We start from the raw sequence: 19,659 nt of genomic DNA, 5'->3' as shown, positions 1-19,659 counted from the left end.
TAAAAAAAAAATCTAAGTTAAAACGGATCCGTCTTGACATATTGAAAGTCAATGGGGGACGGATCCGTTTTCAATTGCACTATATTGTGTCAGTGAAAAACGGATCCGTCCCCTTTGACTTACATTGTAAGTCTAGACGGATCCGTTTGGCTCTGCATAGTCAGACGGTCACTAAAACGCTGCAAGCTGCGTTTTAGTGACCGTCTTCAAAAACGCAACGGAGACCAAACGCAGTCAATTTGATGCATTCTGAATGGATCCTTATCTGTTCAGAATGCATTGGGGCTGAACTGATCCGTTTTGGGACGCTTGTGAGAGCCCTGAAACGGATCTCGCAAGTGGACCCAGAAACGCCAGTGTGAAAGTAGCCTAAGGGGGGAAATAGTTATTAAATAAAACGGGGAAAAAAAGGAAAAAAACAAAGCAAAATATTTTGAAGTTTGAATCACCCCCTTTCCCAATTTGACATATAAAATATATAAATAAATAAAAAATTAACATATTGGGTATCGCTGCGTCCGAAAAAGTCTGAACTATTAAAATATTAAATATATCTCCTATGCGGTGAACGTAGAAATAGAAAGAAAAAAATAAATCACAATTTGCTTTGTCCCCCCCCAAAATATAGGATAGGACTGTTCTATTATGGGCTGGACGTTCCATAAAATGCGAAATGCACGGAGCCTTTTTGGTGTTTTATTTTTTTCGCGTGGTATCGAGTATCGCTGTACTTTTTTATGGTATGAAAATTGAATCAAAATTTTGGTATGGTGACAACCCTAATGCCCAATGTCCTCTCCCACTTTGGGACCCTTTTCTGGGGACAGGCGCAGGTTTCAGAGGCGGGACCATGTTTAGTTTTTCGATGCATTGGAGCAATGACGTTGCTTGTGAAGCCGTGCATTGCCCCCTCTAAATGTTCCAGCGCAGACTGTCCTGTTTTCAGCTCGCACAGTTTTAGGTTTGGGACGCGGGCATTTTTAAGCATGTGAAATCGTCCGTCCATCTGTGTAGTCCTGACCTTGTTCTGATTTGCCGTCCTCTTTCCAGGTAAAAGTGACCTGACGGTAGACGCACTCAAGCTCCACAATGATCTCCAGTCCGGGACGTTCTCCATACAGAAGAAACCTGATGAAGACATGGAGGAGGACGCCGAAATGGGTGTGACAGAAAAGTCAGGTGCCACCTTCCTGAGTGGCTTGTCCGACTGCACCAATGTTACTTTTGGCAAAGTGCAGAGGTACTGGGAGTCCAACTCGGCGGCTCATAAAGAGGTAGGAACGTCCTAGATGAGCTCTTTGTGGCCCACTAGCGGTTTCGTGCTGTATAAAAAGCCCTGCTCAGATGCGTTAGGCCCTGAATGGAGAGATGCCTTGCTGACTGTCTCCATCAGGACAACCTTCTCCGTATGCCTTTTATAGGCCCTATCCTGCTGTGGATCACTCTTTATCAGTGGCCTACACTTCTCACAGCTGAGGGTCTTCTACAGTAGTGTGAACAATCCTTTTGATTTAGGCCACGTGCACACAGATGTATCAGTTTTGCAGTCCACAAATTACGGATTTCAGCCGCGTTCATGCTGCAATTTTCTCACTCCCTTCACTTGAAGTGGCTGTTCTTGTCTGCAAAATGGAACGGCAACACGGGTGTGGACAGCACACAGATGACATCCATGTGCTGTCCGTATATTTTTAGTGGCCCCATAGAAATGACTGGGTCTGTGCGCAAAAAATGCACACCCAAAATACGGTTATGTGCATGTGGCCTTATACGTACCAACAGCACAAACCTCACTCCTGTCCTGATAGTTTGCAGTGTGTGTACGTCCTGAATGAATCTCAATGTAGGACAGTCTCTGCCTGGGTTATCCACGTTATGTCCAGTGAAAGGAATAACCTACGGACATCTCAGCACTGCTTTTTTTTTTTTTAATGTTTATTTGCATCCTTAATGTGAAATTAAGCAGTTTTTCTTAAGTAAACATCTGTCCCGATTTTGCTTCTTCAGAGTGTGTGTAAGTCCTTCAGCTAGCCGGCAGTGCTGCTGAATCTGGCAGACATCAGTGCTGTTTGACAAAACGGAGGGGGGGGGGGGGAGCAGAGAGCTGTCAATGTTAGAGATAGGTGCAGTACACAGCAGATCAGACTGTGAAGACAAGGCCGAGGATACAAGGAAAGCAAATCACACAGAATGTAAACGTGGAGGAAAGCACACACAAGGCAGTTTCAGGGAGAAGGCAGCAGCATCCTGGACACACAGATCTAGCATGTATTACTGGGAGGGACACAAAGTTTGAAACTTGAAGCAGGGTGCAAAACTGAATATTAGGGTGCCTGGAAATGAACAGCATGCCAAAATGTATCAGTATTAAGTACTCAGATTACAAGAAAGTACCCCTGATGCTATGAGCATACACTGTGCTGCCTATTAAGATGGACACTGGTCAAGCACCACGTAGACATGTTGTGTGGCGTGTGCCCCCTTGGGTGCATGTACTAAAGGTTGAAATTGCTAGCCCTTACAGCATCTAACTTGCATGCATAGTAATGTTTTCTCAGTCACTGCAGCGTGTCGATGGTACAGTGATAATGGCTGCGTCTGCGCCATGCGATGGTGGGTGACACTTTCCACTAACGTCTGATTATTTTTTATTTTTTTTCCCCTGCCTCAGATCTGCGCTGTGCTGGCAGCTGTGACTGAAGTGATCCGCTCCCAGGGAGGAAACGAGACCGAGACGGAATACTTTGCAGCCCTGGTGAGTCTTTCTCCTGCATCCATGAGGGGCGGGGGTCAGCTGTGTAACGTCTGGGTAAAGTTGCAATGTGTCGGTGTGATGCAGAGGTGGTTCTGATCTGCTGTGTGTTTTGCTCATAGATGACCACCCTGGAAGCGGTCGAGTCCTCAGAGTCTTTGGCTGCCGTTGCCTATCTGCTCAATCTGGTTATGAAGAGGTCCGTGGGGTTATCCTTAAATCTATGTGACACTATAATCCATTGCACCTCATCATTATTTTGTGCCTTGACGATATGTTGTCTATCAGGCTTCCAGGTCCGGTGCTGATTAAGAAGTTTTCCGACACATCCAAAGCTTTTATGGACATCTTAGCGTCCCAAACCAACACTGCCAGTGTCTCTGCTGTTAGATGGGTAAGTAGTAATATATACCAGATTCCGCACTGGTTTTCCCTGCACAGTGTTGCTTCCGGTCATTCAGTTGAATAGTACCACTGTGCAGGGACCAACGATTGAGCGGACCCAGTGCTAAATCAGTGCGGCAGGCCTTTCCCAGGATTGCTGGGGGGTCCCAGCGGTTTGACAACTCCCACCGATCTTAATGATGGCAGTTCTATGTCTGCTTCTAAGGGTAAGGACAGATGCAGTGACTATTTTCAACTGCAGATTTGCAGGATTGGCAGCAGGTATCACCCTGTTCATTGCAAAGGAGGAAAATCTGTGGCAAATCTGCAACAGAACTGAAGTTGGCCGGCCGTCTCCAGGATTCGGTCAGAATGTATGACTCTGTATACAGTGAGCTCCCTCTTGTGACAGCTGTAGGTAGTTGCTGTGGCAAAGCAAGATAAAGCAGTGCTGTGCCCCATATAACTGAAAGGCCTCTTTCACACGGGCGTTGCGGGAAAAGGTGCGCGTGCGTTGTGGGAACATGCACGATTTTTCAGCGCGAGTGCAAAACATTGTAATGCGTTTTGCACGCGCATGAGAAAAATCGGCATGTTTGGTACCCATACCCGAACTTCTTCACAGAAGTTCGGGCTTGGGATCGGTGTTCTGTAGATTGCTATTATTTTCCCTTATAACATGGTTATAAGGGAAAATAGCATTCTGAATACAGAATGCATAGTACAATAGCGCTGGAGGGGTTAAAAAAAATAATATAATAATTTAACTCACCTTAATCCACTTGCACGCGCAGCCCGGCTTCTCTTCTTTGCTGTGTACAGGAAAAGGACCTGTGGTGATGTCACTCCGGTCATCACATGGTCCATCACATGATCTTTTACCATGGTGATGGATCATGTGATGACCAGAGTGACGTCACCACAGGTCCTTTTCCTCCACACAGCAAAGAAGAAGACGGAAGAGATGCCGGCTGCGCTAGCAAGTGGATTAAGGTGAGTTAAATTATTTTTAATTTTTTTTACCCCTCCAGCGCTATTGTACTATGCATTCTGTTATAAGTGAAAATAATAAAGATCGGGTCCCCATCTCGATTGTCACCTAGCAACTGTGCATGAAAATCGCACCGCATCCGCACTTGCTTGCGGATGCTTGCGATTTTTACGCAGCCTCATTCACTTCTATCGGGCCTGCGTTGCGTTAAAAACACACAAAATAGAGCTTTCTGCGATTTTCATGCAACGCGCAAGTGATGCGTGAAAATCACCGCTCATGTGAACAGCCCCATAGAAATGAATGGGTCTTGATTCAGTGCGAGTGCAATGTGTTCAACTCACGCATTGCACCCGTGCGGAAAACTCGCCTGTGTGAAAGGGGCCAAATACTCTGCTTTTGTGGCAGATGTGACACTGACGCCAAAGTATAATTTTACCGTTTCTGTTTGCAGCATAGGACTGACATGTTACATTTCTTGGTTGCAGATCATCTCTTGCCTGGCTGTATTGCTACGCAAGCAGGACCTCTCTGTGTGGAGTTACCCGTCCACTCTGCAGGTGTACCATGGGTTATTGAGCTTCACTGTCCATACAAAACCAAAGGTAAGAGGATGCATAGGGTGACCGTGCTCTGTGACGCCAAAACAGGGGACAAGAATGTGTGTGGTTTACTAAGTTGTGTCTTTTGTGGATTTAATAGATTCGCAAGGCTGCCCAACTTGGTGTATGCTCCATCTTAAAGGGCAGCGAGTTCATGTTTTCCGATTCGGCCCCCGCTCACCACCCAGCCGCATCATCCACAGCTAAATTTTGTATCCAGGAAATTGAGAAGTCTGGAGGTAAGTGATCTGGAGAATGAGGGTTATGATTCCTAACTTTATCACAGGCGATAATGCAAAATAGGAACTGGGCGCAGCTGACGCCTGTTGTACATGACTCTCAGCTTTACTCATCTTTGAAACTCATTTAAAGGGGTTATCCAGGAATGGATGATGATGACCTATCCTCAGGATGGGTCACTATTATCACATCAGCAAAGGTCCGAATCCTGACAGCTCTCCAAGCACAGCGCTATACGTTGTGTAGTGGCTTTGCTTGGTATTGCAGCTCAGCCCCATTCACTTCAATGGGGCTGAGCTGCAACTAGTTAATGTGACCGATGTACAATGACGTCACATGGCCTAGGAAAAGGCTTCTAACACCTGATTGGTGGAGGACCCCTGCGCCAATCTGATATCGATGACCTATCCTGAGGGATAGGTCATCAGTATTTAATTATTGGATAACCACACTAAGGGTTGCCCGCAGACATTGCCGCTGAGCCATGGTGTGCTGCGAAAAGCTGTATAATTACATGGCAATTAGATTTAATGTACTGTAAAGAAGACGGTAAGGACGACATACTGGGACCTGGCATGCAGTTGGAAAGGACATTGGTACGCATTTTGAGAGGAGGGCAGCTGCTCCTGATCAGACGCCCTGGCTGCACTTTACCGCTCATCATCTCACATTATAGAAGTTGCTGTGATAAAACTTCACCCTTAAATTTTCATTGTCTCCAGGCAGCAAAGAAGCCACCACCACCCTGCACATGCTGACCCTGCTGAAGGACGTGCTGCCGTGTTTCCCTGTCAGTTTAGTGAAGTCTTGTTGCGAGACCCTGCTGAAAGTCATGACCCTGAGTCACGTGGTGAGTCTCCTCCTGTTAAGCCTAGCCTATGACAATGGGTTCCCCCGGAGTCTTTCCGCAGGTGCCCACCCTTCTACTTGCGCACACAAAATAAGTTGCACAATACCCCAGCGCCGGGACCCAGTGATGTGCAGTCTCCTTGCATGTTAGGGGGAAAACATTAACCCTTTCAGCCGTTTTCGGTTTTCACTCCCTGCCTTTCCAAGGCCATTTTTTTATTTTTATTTTTCCGTTCACTTAGCCGTATGAGGGCTTGTTTTTTGCGGGACAAGTTGCACTTTGTAATGCCGTTATTTAATATTGCATATAGTGGGGAGCTGGAAAAAAATTCCAAATAGGGTGAAATTGGAGGGAAAAAAATGCAATTCCGCAACAGTCTTAACGGTTTGGTTTTTACGACGTTCCCTATACTGTAAATCCGACCTGTTAGGTCTCGTTCACACTTCAGTGTTTAGTCAGTGATTTCCATCAGTGATTTGTGAGCCAAAACCAGGTGCAACTCTAAACACAGAAAAGGAGCAGATCTTTCCCTTCTACCTCATGTCTGTGGAGGCTCCACTTCTGGTTTTGGCTCACAAATCACTGATGGAAATCACTGACCAAACACTAAAGTGTGAACGAGGCCTTACTTTCATTCTCTGGCTCAGTCTAATTACGACGATAACGCATATTTATAGTTTTCCTTGTGTTTTAATACTGAAAAAAAATAAAAACCTTGAAAAAAATTGGGGCTCATTTTTTGAGGGGCAATCTGTACTTTTTATTCATACCATTTTAGGGTGTGTACGACTTTCTGATAATTTTTTTTTTTTTTGGGAGGTGAAGTGACCAATCTATCCATTTTGACATTTTTTTTTTGGGATAAATATTTTTATATTTTAATAGTATGTGCGTTTTAGCAGGCGGCGATGCCCGTGATGTGTATTATTATTTTTATAGTTTTACATAATTTTATTTACATTTTGGGGAAAGGGGGGGTGATTTTAATTTTGAAACTGGGGCGACCTGGAAGTAACACATCAAATCCCTATTTACATTGTGTCCCTGTCAACGGCGTCCGGATGATATAAAGGGCCCGGGAATGTTCTTCTGTGGGAAGAATGAATGCTGGCGGCTGGTGGGAGCCATTGTGTCTGCATATTGCGGTATACAGTGTGGAGTATCCACACATTACTATAATATATGGTCTTTTATTTTCTCCATTTTGCAGTTCATCACCGCCTGTGCAATGCAAGCTTTTCATGCCCTCTTCAGCTCCAAGCCCAGCACCCAAGCACTGACTGCAGAGCTCAATGCCCAGATCATCACGGTCAGTATATTCAGTGCTCGCTCATCTCGTGTAACGCGTGCAGTTGTACAGAAGCTAATGGTGTGTGCTTATTATTATACAGCCTGATCTATAGGTTCATTTTACTTTTCTGACAGGCTCTGTATGACTACCTGCCCAATGAGAACGACTTGCAGCCCTTGCTTGCATGGCTGGCGGTAATGGAGCAAGCTCACGTAAACTTGTCTCGGTAAGGGGGCTAATTATGTATGCGGGATAGTCCCATAGATACCGATGGAAGACTAACATTAGGAAAAGCCATTAACTCCTTCCTGACATCCCCCGTTCATGTGCGCCGGATGTCTGATCTTTAAAGATGGCTCCCAGGGCAGAAAAAAATCCCAATTTATTCCCGTAGTTGTGTTGCTATCTAGTTAAATGTCACGTTCTGTAGTTTGGTGTTTCACCACTAGATGGCAGATACCATGTGCTGTTAATACACAGCAGTGGTGACCACGAGTCACATTTTGAATGATTCATCCCTCTTTGACAAAGGCAAACAGCATTTTATTTTTAGGGAGCAAATGGTTAAAATACTTGACACTGACTCAGTTACACACTTTAAGACAACCACATGTGCCAAAATTTGCAGAAAGACTGTAGATCTTGGGGTACGGCGACACACGTAGCGACCTGGTCCGCACAGTAGCGGCGATCCCACAGGAATGAGGCCAGTCACAAGAAATGCAAAAAAAAGTGAGGTTGGACCGATGGATGTAGCATTTGAGCAATGTCTGCTGTGCTAATGTCTCATTTGTTTGCAGATTGCAGAGTGACTTGTGTTTTGGTCACCTTTCTCGTCTTTTCTCTACGTCCATGAATTGCCTCCTGTCCCCCCACAAGCAGGTCGTGTCAGCAGCTGCTGGCACATTGAAGGTATGTGCTCCGTCATAGTTTTGGGTTAATAACGCAAGCGGGTTCATGAGGAAGATTGTTTAACCGTTTGACTGCTGGTCAATAATGGTTCTGCCGTTTGCCTTTCATGAACTCTTCTGTGTTTGCCCTTTCCCCAGTCTCTTCTTACAGAATGTGTTGCGCCCCACATTGCAGAGATCGGAACGGTGTCTTCCTCTTCAGTAGCCGGACCTGCTGGGCACATCTATAAAATGTTTAAGTGAGTCCCCCAGCCCCATATAAGCCTGTTCTTCGTCTTTTTCACATCTGACTGTATATCGCTCCCTCTGCTCTTAGAGTGAGTTCACACATGAGGCAGGTTTGTTTGCTGAAGGTTCTGCAAATGACAGTTCAGCACATATGAATGGGGACCCATCGGGAAGAAAAAAAAGCTTGGAATATTTGCCATGGTTTTCGGTGGAAGTTTCACCTGTAAAAACTGCATTAATATAATGCAATATCTAATCGGAGGGCTCTGACTCCTGTTTGAAGAGGGTAACGGTGCTCTGGTGAGCGCTGGGGTCTGCTCACAGCATGGTAAGCACAGCGCCGTACATTGGACAGTGGCTGTGCTTAGTATTGCAGCCCAGTTCTATTTACTTGAATGGGACTGAGCTGCACCTAGGCCATGTGACCAATGAATGTGACGTCACCAGCCTGGTGAGCAACGTGGGCGATTGAATCGGGTGAGCGGGGGCTGGTCATCTATTGATGAGATATAAGGATAAGTCATCAGTATCCTGCTCCCCTGAATATGCCTTCACTGCAGCTATACACCCATGTCAGTGAAATGTTCTGAATGTGAACAAGAACCGCTGTCCTTTACTGACAGCAAGCAGAGATGTTCAGGACTTCCAATGTTCTTAAAGGGGTGGTAAAAGATTGGGAAAAACATGGCGTTTTTTTCCCTTCATAAACGGAACCGCAGCTGCAGGCTGTTTGTAGTATTGCAACTGAGACCTGTTTTCTTTAATGGGGTTGTCCGGGTTCAGAGCTGAATCCAGACGCAGCCCCTCTGTTATAAGCATCGTTGCATTTCACGCTCCGATGCTCTCTCTTGCCCTGCTAGGCGGAGGCTTCTGCCTTGCATTGTTCCCGGTGACATCACCGGCACTAATGGGTGGGCTTTAGTGCTTCCCTAGCGTGTTGCTGGTGGCTAGCCCACCCATTAGTGCCGGTGATGTCTTCTCCCTCACTGCTGCGGAAACCTCCACCTAGCATTCCCATGGTGAGACCCGATACGTCACAGGATCTGCTGAAAAAGCCCCTGCGGACAGGGCAAGGAAGAGCACTCAGAGGGGCTGCCTGGGTGAAGGAGATATGTCCGGGTGAGGAGCTGATTCTGGTAGAAAGCAGCCATGTTTTTGGTACATTATTTCTTATTATACACCCCTCAGAGCCAACTGAACCTCATTTTAAAGACAAAGCAGGGACTTGGTTTCTATGTGAGTAGCTTGCTTCTTTAAAATGAGGATTTGCGGTGTGTAATATGCTGCCAGACACCATCTCCTTCCCCACAGTGTCAGTAATAGTCCACCTCCCCCATCCAATGGTCAACCAAAATTTCCATTTAATGTAAGCACAAATCGTCAGCCAAAGCCTTCCCATTGCATAGCCAGAAGCCCCCTCCGTTTTTGCTACAATGCCTCCCCTCCTATTGCACACAGCCGCAAGAAGTAACCTTCCCTGTGCTGCCTTCTCTATAAATATATAGTACAAGCCGTATACATTTCAAGATGGTCGCTACGTATAACGGGAGCCGCCGCTGTGACGTGTGCTCTCTGAGATATGGAGTAGATCACTGGTTATTTGTGTGTATCTTTTCAGGTTTGTGGAAGAAGGCCTATCGTACAAATTTCATGCCTCCTGGGCCTTCGTCCTCCAGGTCATGCAGACCTTTTTTGAGGTTGCTGGGAAGTTTTGCCACCCAATTATGAAGAAGGTAATCAGCGGTATCCAGTGACACGATGAGATGGCGATACAGTAACATCTTCTCCCATGTGCTCGGTGACCATCTGACCATTGTCCATTGCAGTGTTTGCAGACGCTCGCTGACCTGCGGATATCTGCTCATTTCCCTCATACCGGAGAGCTGGATCGTGCGGTGGGAGCGGCCGTGGAGAGCATGGGACCCGAGGTGGTCCTGAGAGCCATCCCGCTGCAAATTGATGGCACTGAGTAAGCGTCTTCTTATGGTCTTGGGAGGGTTAACAGCAGAAATGAACTCCTGTGTATAAAGATCTGTTCTTTCAGCAGGGACAACTCCGACTTCCCGCGCAGCTGGCTGGTGCCCGTGATCCGGGACTACGTGAAGAACACGGAGCTGGATTTCTTCGCAAGATATTTCCTGCCCCTGGCTGAAAAACTAAAGAAACGAGGTGCTTCAGAAATGTCTTGATCTTGGTGCATGTTGAAAACTTGAACATTTTAAAATGTAATCATTGGGGAGAATTTATGAGGCTCTGAACTCCAGAATTCTTTCTTTAAGAAGTGTTCAAAATAAGGCTTTGTGAAGTTTGGGGGGTTTATTTGTGCAGCGATGTTGGGACATTTTTCTGCTGCTTGCTCCAGTTGGGAAAGTGAGGGGTAAGTTGTGGATGATAAATCTGGCTTCAAAGGGTCACATAAAGTGTCACAAAGTAAAGGAGTGTTGTAAGATCTGAAGACAGAAATGTTACACTTACAGATGCAACATATATTTAATGCAAAACTCGCCTAAAAAAAATCCCCCTCATGATAAATCTCCCTCCGTAGGTTTTAAAGGGGTTCTCTGAGTGTTAAATACCAATGATCTATCCCCCAGGATAGGTGATCAGTATTTGAATGGTGGGGGTCCAACTCCCGGCACTCAGCTGTTTGAAGAGATCATGACGCCCTGGTGAGCTCTACTGCTTCTTCCTAAGCCGGTGTTGTCATGTTCACCGGTCACATGGCCTAGGCTCAACTTAGTCCCATTCAAGCGACTGGGCTGCAATACCAAGCACAGCCACTATACCATGTATGGCGCTGTGCTTGGTGCGCTGCAAGAAGGCCGTGGCGCTCACCTGAACACCACAGACTCTTTAAACAGGTGTCGGACCTCCACCGGTCACATACTGATGACCTATCCTGAAAATTATTAGTGTTAAACATTTGGACAACCCGTTTAATTTAATCTCTACTTAAGTTCTGTGCTTGCTCTCAGTGATTGGTAACATTCTCGTTCATAGGCATAGGCTAGAACCAATATGTCTTACGGTTGAGCATTTGCTACAATTGTATCCAGTCTAGACAATCATTTGTAAACTAAAGGGCTGCTACATTCTACCTGCACTGATACATTGTAGCAAGGAAAGAGAAAAGGCCGTGTGTCTTCAGCTCAATAGATACAATTGTAGAAAATCTCAACTTTGAGCAGTGTTGGGTCAGGGTTAGGCCGGAATTACACGCCGGATCCGGAAAAAACGCAAGTGTACTGAAGGCATTTGAAGACGGATCCGTCTTCAAAATGCGTTCAGTGTTACTATGGCACCCAGGACGCTATTAAAGTCCTGGTTGCCATAGTAGTAGTGGGGAGCAGGGGAGCGGTATACTTACAGTCCGTGCGGCTCCTGGGGCGCTCCAGAATGACGTCAGAGCGCCCCATGCGCATGGATGACGTGCCATGCGATCACGTCATCCATGCGTGTGGGGCGCCCTGACGTCACTCTGGAGCGCCCCGGGAGCCGCACGGACGGTAAGTATGCTGCTCCCCCGCTCCCCGCTACACTTTACCATGGCTGCCAGGACTTTAGCGTCCTGGCAGCCATGGTAACCATTCAGAAAAAGCTAAACGTCGAATCCGGCAATGCGCCGAAACGACGTTTAGCTTATGGCCGTATCCAGATTAATGCCTTTCAATGGGCATTAATTCCGGATCCGGCCTTGCGGCAAGTCTTCAGGATTTTTGGCCAGAGCAAAAAGCGCAGCATGCTGCGGTATTTTCTCCGGCCAAAAAACATTCCGGTCCGGAACTGAAGACATCCTGATGCATCCTGAACGGATTTCACTCCATTCAGAATGCATTAGGATAAAACTGATCAGGATTCTTCCGGCATAGAGCCCCGACGACGGAACTCTATGCCGGAAGACAAGAACGCAAGTGTGAAAGAGCCTTTAGTGTTCAGCCTTTGGATGAAAGAAGAATGTTCTTTTCTGTTGACAGCAAGCAGAGATCTTAGAAATGGCAAGAAATAGAAAAGCTTTGTTTATATTCGATGATGTAGAAAACGTGTTGGATTTCTTAGTATAGAGATGCTTGTAGGTCCCATACTACATGCCTATTCACTCAGTTTGTGAGTGAATAGTCTTATAAATGAAAGGAAAAAGCTTAAAGGGGTATTCCAGTAGTTAAGTTATCCTCTATCCATAGGTCAAGGGATAACAGATTGGTGTAGCTCCTACCACTGGGACCACCACCAGTCATAAGAATGGGTACCCTTAGCGGGCTCTGAGGGGAATGGGGCCCCTGTTCTCTTGATCAGTGGGGATCCCAGCTGTTGGCGCTCCACCGATCTAATAATTATCCGGGATAACTTTTAACGATACAAATAGAGGCTATAGGCAGAATCTGAGCTGCACCTGAGTGGTTAATTGCCGTGGATCACTGCGCTCTGTTATAGACGTTGGGTGCCGGCGGCAGAATCAGACGGCACCCAGCTTCTATGACAGAGCGCTGCGATCCTCGGCAATTAACCCCTCAGGTGCAGCTCAGATTGTGCCTATATTTGTATTGCCTCCTGTATTTGTATTAAACGTTTGTTATCTTCATTGGTGGCGCAGTGGCCACAGCCCCTCCCCTCCTCCGCCCCTCTCTCGTCATTGGTAGCAGCGGCACATGGGGGAGGGAGAGACTGCTGAGGAGAACATGGCGTGCGCTGAGAGCAGCGGGCTCTATGTTCTCTGATACTAGGCTGCGCAGAAAAAGGCAAATCCTGGTATCGAATCGATCCGGGTACAAAAGTATCGATTGGGTATCGATAATTCGATACCCGGTGCACCCCTAGTCCAGTCGGACAATCCCTACAAATTAAGGGGATCTAGCAGTTTGTGGAGCTCTTGTTTCATTAGTTGTAATGAGAAATCGGCAGAAATGATCCTCTGTGTTAATGTGGGACAGAGTATATACTATATCTGTATGTGGCATATTTGCTCTTTAAAATGAATTTTGATGGTATATATTCCTTAGGAATTAATAAGGACCTGGTGTAACTAGCTCTAATGTGTATCTGCCCTGTTAACTCTTCATAGCCAGTGAACTTGCTGAGGCTGGGAGAAACCTCGAGGCCAAGATCTATGAGACACTACAGTGGCAAGTAAGTATGTGGATGCGCTGTGTACAACATGGCTGAAAATATAGAAGCCAGTGATTGCAGACTGAGAAGCCAGTGGGTATCTGATCAAGGTTATTGGATCGGGTCCCATTTGTGATTCCTTTTAAAGGGGTTGTTCACCCCTGGGGACCTTTTTCTACAGACCCCCCCCCCCCCCCCCCAATGTGGGAATCATACTTGCCTGATTCCTCTGCTAGATTCCAGCTCCTTCACATGTCACTACTGCGGATAGTCATTGGGTGCAGCTGCTGCATGACCCATGTCAACCTGGATGTTGACGCATGGAGGTCTGAGAGCTGTGGCGCCCAAGGAGGATTGATGGCGTCAGAACCTAGTGGTGGAACCAGTCAAGTATGATTCCAACCGTCTCAATCCTCGCTGGGAGGGGGTGTGCAGAAAAGGTCCCCAGGGGGTGATCCACCGCTTTAAGGTATATGTTATGGGATTGCTGCATGTGGCAGTGAATTCCCTTATAGGATAACTAAACGTGATCCTAGTCTAATCTGGTCACACGGCTGCTGCTTGGGCTGTGTTGTATGGATGTTCCAGCTTCACGCTAGTGATGGTCTATCATCGGGATAGTTCCTTAATATCAGATCGTGGGGGATCAGCTGTTTAAAGAGACCACAGCACCTGAGCAATCGTGGCAGCTTCTTCACTTCGGCATAGTAGAAGTGGTGCAGGGTACTTTCAGATTTGTCTCATTTAAGGGAATGGGACCCCAAACGATCTGATCCTTGATTTGCCCTGACTGTTTTCCAGATCTGGACAATGTTACCGGGGTTCTGCATCAGGCCCACAGATGTTGCTGCCTGCTTCAAGAACATTGCAAAGACTTTGGGAATGATCATCTTAGACCAGCCAGACCGCCGTCTCACCGCCTGTCAAGCTCTGCGCACCTTAATTAACAAAGGATGCGAAGCAGGTACCAGAAGACGGACGCATATGTGTGATGTCTGTCTGTCCCAGATCGTCGCTTGTTCATGTAGCATCTCTGATGTGTTCGTAAAGAACTGTCACCTCTCCTGACATGCCTGTCTTGGCAACTACATGCAACCCCCCTGTAACAATTCTGGAGCTGTTGTGTGTTTCGTCATTCCTCTATTATCCCTACTAGAAGTTTATGAATGAATTGGCAGTGGTCTGCAATAAAGGCCTATTGGGGTGTTACCAGTTGGGGGGGGGTGTCCCTACACAGTATGACACTGGCAGCACTGATTGGATAGTGCCGGACTGTGCAGGGACACCCCCCCCAATTTGTAACGGGTAATTCATTACGTCTAGCAGGAACAACAGAGGAACGAAACAACTTGGTCATAAAAATAGATGCTCCAGAATTGTTATTGCATGGAGAATGCAAATAGTTACTAAGGCCTCTTGCACACTAACGTGTTTTATTTTCCGTGTCCGTACTGTTTTTTGTTTTTTTTTGCGGTCTGTATGCGGAACCATTCATTTCAATGGTTCCGCAAAAAAAGTGAAAGGTACTCTGTGTGCATTCCGTTTCCGTATATCTGTTTCGCTAAAAGATAGAACGTGTCCTATTATTGTCTGCATTACGGACAAGGATAGTACTGTTCTATTAGGGGCCATATGTTCTGTTGCGCAAAATACGGAATGCACACGGACGTCATCCGTATTTTTTCCGGATCTGTTATTCGCGGACCTCAAAATACATACGGTCGCATGCAAGAGGCCTAAGACTAAGGAGAGAGGACAGTTCTTTAAGGTGTGTCACATATTATGCCCTCTGTACATTGGGGATTACCCCTTTCTTTGACACTTGGACCTTCTCGTCTGTTGTCGTACCTTTCCATTGAAGTTAGTGTAATCCTCAAGCAGCTCTATTGACCTCAGTAAGAAAATCTGGTGATAGACTTTTAGGGTCCATTCACACATCTATATGTCCGCAAAACACTGACACCGGCAATGTGCGTTCTGCATTTTGCTGACCGCACATCATCGGCATTATAATAGAAAATGCCTAATCTTGTCTGCGGACAAGAACAGGGCGTGTTCTATTTTTTTTTCGGGAACGGCATTGCGGATCCGCATTTCCGGATCCGGATAGCACATAGTGTGGCCTCAAAGAAATGAATGGGTCCGCAATTCCGTTCTGCAAAATGCGGAACAGAATTGCGGACGTGTGAATTGAGCCCTAGATGGGTAGGTCAGAAGAGCACTGCATAGTCTTGCATGTGTTGTATTGCAAAAAGCAGGAGGCGGTGTGTTTGTCCTGCCATATTGGCTCAGTGACTAAAGGGCCTTTTACACGGCGTGAGTACCAGCTGAACGCTTGGTCCTGTGTAGCTAGCTATGCGATCCTCAAACACTTTTCAGCTGATGGCGTCTTTTATACAAGTAAACAGGGGATGTGCTGCCCATCATAATGGAAAGCAACAGCCGCGTGCACAATTGACATTACGAACAACTTGTCCAGCAAAAAAACAAGGCCTCATACTGCTAGGTGAACGAAAAAAATAAGTTATGGCTCCAGGAAGGCAAGGAATGAATAATGAAAGCGCAACAAGGGAAATCGCCATGTTCTTAAAGGGTTAAATGAACAGAGTAAACTCCCAGTTCGTCTTGATCTTTACATTGCTCATTCCCTATTGTCACTTTGCAGCGCGGTGTGGGGAAATTGCCAAATATGCTGAAATCCTCTCTGACTAATCCGCAGGGATTAAGCCTCATGCGGAACGCAGACAATCCGCCGCTCGAGCTAACAGTCATTTTTATTTTGGGACAGAGGCAGATAAAGCTGAAGTGAGCCGACTAGCCAAAAATTACCTTCCGATATTGTTCAACGTGTACATTAAAGCACCTGCGCCAGGAGAGGGCGCCGCACACAAGGCGCCTGTGATGGAAACCATCCGTGCTTATCTGACTGTGACAGACCAGCAGGTGAGGGGTTAATGTGTGTGGGGGGTTTATCATTGCACAGAAGGCTTTTTGCTTGGGGCGCGGGGGTTCTGATTTATGTCACCTGTTTTTACAATTTGTCTTGTGCTTCATTGACAGCTGGTCTGTGATTTATTAGCGAAAGCCAGTGCGAAGGTGGCGGAGAAGACGGAGGCCGAGAAGTGAGTGGCTGTTTTTATGGAGATTTTATTTGGTGCTTTTTAGGCTGGGTTCAGACCTGAGCGTTTTACAGCGCGTTCCTACGCGCTGTAAAACGCACAACAGGCAAGAACCAATGATTCCCTATGGGCATGGTTCTCACCTGAGCGTTTTACAGCGCGTACGATCGCGCTGTAAAACGCCCGACGCCCCAAGAAGTACATGAGCTTCTTTGGGGCGTCTTGTCACGCAATCCCGTACATAGACTTCCGGGAACGTGCGAGAATGGGCGTTCGCTTGTCTCTGCGCGATTGCAAACGCCGGTACAATCGCGCATACAGAGCGCTCCATCCCGAACGCTCAGGTCTGAACCCAGCGTTAAAGTGGATATTCCCCACTCATGGGGATGGTAGGTATAAAGTTTTTGACATTTCGAGGACCCCACACCTCTCCTGACACGTCTTTTTTAGTAACTGCTTGGCTTCTCTATGTAATAACAAGTCTGTTGTGCCATTCCTCTTTTATTCCTACTAGACGATTAGGAATGAATTTTCAACTGGGTGTGGGGGGGGGGGGGTGTCCCCTCCTCCAAACTGGTGACACCCACTTGACAGTTTGGTTGAATGCAGTTGTTTATTAAAACAGACATGACAGGAGTGGTGACAGCTCTACCCTGGTCTATATCTCCTGTTTGGGCTATTTGGTCCCCCCCCCACTCCCCACTATGAGCTATACTATGCAGCCTCTGTGGCAGACACAGGTTGTCCATGTCTTGCTGGCCTCCCTCCCCAGCAAAATCATCTGGGGGTGTCTGCTATATGAATAGGGTTGACTGTGAGCAGGTAATTTCTTCAGCTTGCCTTCCCCCTTTTTTTTTTCTTTTTTTTTTAGGGTTTTTAAACACTTGATAAAAAATCCTCAAAAACGTTAAAGGGGTTTTCTCATCTCGCCGTTACTAAGGTAAGTTGAGACACATTCCTGACCACCTCCCGGCCAGGAACCACAGGGTGCTCTGCTGTTTCAGTAGCTCTCATTGCCGTGCATAAGCGCTACTGAAACGGTGCAGCAGCACAAGCGATGGTGTTTCTGAGTTAAGGAAACCGCATCGCTTGCGCTGCTGCACCGTTTTTCAGTAGCGCTTATGCACAGCAATGAGAGCTACTGAAACAGCAGAGCGCCCTGTTGTTCCTGGTCGGGACTGTGTCTCAACTTACCTTAGTAACGGCGAGATGAGACAACCCCTTTAAAAATAAAATATATAGATATAGATATATAGAGAGAGAGAGAATTTTATTTAAATTTTTTTCATTGCATTTAATGTAATATTATTATTATTTTTTTATATTTATTTATTTTTTATTTATTTTTTTGCTGTCAAAAGTTCTCTAGAGAAGCCTGTGTGAAACCCCTTAAAGTCAGATCCAGAACATGCTGTTTTTAAAAAAAATAATTCCAAACACAAAAAGGGCTGTGTATGTGGACTTTGCAGTAATTGCAGCTGTTAAAAAATGGGAAAACCCCCCCCCCCCCCAAAAAAACATGAAAATGCAGTGAAAAACACTGTATGAATCCAGCCTTAAAGGGGTTGTCTCATTTCAGCAAGTGGCATTCATCATGTAGTAGAGAAAGTTTAATGAGGATCCCCACTTGTTAGACGGGTTCCTTGACAATGAAGTCCTCATAAACTGTCTTGCTGGGACCTCCAGTGGTCAGCTGTTGGGGGAACCTGACAGTCAGTGTTAAATTTCCCTACAGCGCCACCATAGGTTAAATCAAGCATCGCACAGTGTCCATTCTCATCAGTGGGATGTTTGTGTAATGCAGGACGGGTCCTCCAGAGGGAGAGACTCTCTCTGTAACCGCTCTCCACTCCGGCCAAGAGATGAGATTTCTGAACAGAGGACCCCGCTCGATTTACTCAGAATTCTCTAATAGGGTGTATGAAAATGGTTTGTTTGTTTTTTAAACTGGACAACCCCTTTACAGTGGGGAAAAAATGTCCCAGACAACAACAGCAAAAGTCCACGATTCGGTGACTTCCTGGATTAGGATTGCAGTGAGACCACCCTCCATCCAGGCCTGATTTTTCTTTAACATATTCTCAGTTCCTCCATCTTTTGTGTATATCAGTCTCTTCTTTTAAGAAGCCCCCCCTATAGAAGACCATTTTTCGGTTTCAGTGAAAGAGGAGGCCTTTTGAAGAGGTTTCATTGTAATCCTATTCTAATTAGTCTCAAACTCTAGGACTTTTGGTCCTGTGGTCTAAGAGTTCCTGTAGGTTCCTGCTGGGCATATACAACGTCTTTCGTATTGTATGGCTGTACTAGTAAAGGCCGGCCTGATAATACTTAATGATTAACTTTTGGTCTTGTCCTTGGTTTTCGCAGGCTGTATGTTCTGGATCTCATATCAGCGATGGCACCTAATGCCGATGAACCATCAATGACCAAGGTGTATCAGACCATCCTGCCATTACTTGAGGTCAGTACGAAGTTATTACGCGTATAGACAATTTCCATTTTTGCATAACGACAGCGCAGTCCTTGTATTGGGAGAGTTTGTCATTTTCTGTCCAACTTTGAGGCAGGTTTGCAAACATTTGGGTTTCAAGAGTCGGTCTTGGTTAAAAGACTGCTGAAGTAGGGCTAGGGCTACGTGACAATTTTTATAATGATAGTCTATTTGGTGAGCGCTCATCATTTAAGCCATTTTTTTCCTCCATAAAGTGGCATAAGAACATTAATAACTTTGCCCCATTGGTAAATTTCCTGTGCCAAATTTAATGGGGGTTGTCCAGGATTAGAAAAAACATGGTTTCTCTTTTCCAAAAATGGCCCCACTCCTGTCCATGGGTGCCGTTGGGTATGGTAGCACCGCTCCATTTACTTCAATGCAGCTGAGCTGCAGAACCAGACACAAACCATGGACAGGTGTGGCGCTGTTTTTGGAAGAAGGAAGCAATGTTTTTCTAATCCGTGACACCCCCTTTAATGTAAAATGCCAGAGTAAAAATGTGGCGTAGATTTTAGTTTCTGTTTGCACCAGATTCTCACCTAAATCTGTCTGGCTGTAGCCGGCCCTGCCCCCTCCCGCTAAATCCCACTTTTGAAAAGTGTTGAGGTGTAAAGAGTTGCAAATTATAGTGCAAATAGGCCGTGCCACAACTCACTCTGTTTTTTTTTTTTTTTTTTTATATTTATTTTTTATG

General features: G+C 46.1%; 1 protein-coding gene across 2 annotated transcripts in view; it reads left to right on the top strand.

Annotated features, from left to right (window-relative positions):
- Window positions 1-19,659, top strand: part of LOC122941112 (RRP12-like protein) — a 50,908-nt gene that overhangs the window by 7,351 nt on the left and 23,898 nt on the right. Inside the window, exons 2-20 of one of the 2 annotated variants that reach the window (XM_044298123.1) lie at window positions 1,051-1,274; window positions 2,672-2,755; window positions 2,875-2,951; window positions 3,041-3,146; window positions 4,616-4,732; window positions 4,830-4,968; window positions 5,692-5,819; window positions 7,030-7,128; window positions 7,245-7,336; window positions 7,911-8,022; window positions 8,160-8,260; window positions 9,868-9,982; window positions 10,076-10,218; window positions 10,297-10,418; window positions 13,309-13,373; window positions 14,154-14,316; window positions 16,141-16,295; window positions 16,413-16,474; window positions 18,839-18,932. In XM_044298123.1, the coding sequence (XP_044154058.1) occupies window positions 1,051-1,274; window positions 2,672-2,755; window positions 2,875-2,951; window positions 3,041-3,146; window positions 4,616-4,732; window positions 4,830-4,968; window positions 5,692-5,819; window positions 7,030-7,128; window positions 7,245-7,336; window positions 7,911-8,022; window positions 8,160-8,260; window positions 9,868-9,982; window positions 10,076-10,218; window positions 10,297-10,418; window positions 13,309-13,373; window positions 14,154-14,316; window positions 16,141-16,295; window positions 16,413-16,474; window positions 18,839-18,932 (2,198 nt within the window). Of the gene's footprint in view, window positions 1-1,050; window positions 1,275-2,671; window positions 2,756-2,874; window positions 2,952-3,040; window positions 3,147-4,615; window positions 4,733-4,829; window positions 4,969-5,691; window positions 5,820-7,029; window positions 7,129-7,244; window positions 7,337-7,910; window positions 8,023-8,159; window positions 8,261-9,867; window positions 9,983-10,075; window positions 10,219-10,293; window positions 10,419-13,308; window positions 13,374-14,153; window positions 14,317-16,140; window positions 16,296-16,412; window positions 16,475-18,838; window positions 18,933-19,659 lie in introns of both variants that reach the window. The other variant, XM_044298122.1, reaches the window with a different exon arrangement.

This window comes from Bufo gargarizans, chromosome 6 (assembly GCF_014858855.1).
Source record: "Bufo gargarizans isolate SCDJY-AF-19 chromosome 6, ASM1485885v1, whole genome shotgun sequence".
NCBI classification, from domain to species: Eukaryota; Metazoa; Chordata; class Amphibia; order Anura; family Bufonidae; genus Bufo; species Bufo gargarizans.
The sequence above is the reverse complement of the archived record's forward strand: the minus strand, read 5'-3'. Positions and strand labels throughout refer to the sequence as shown.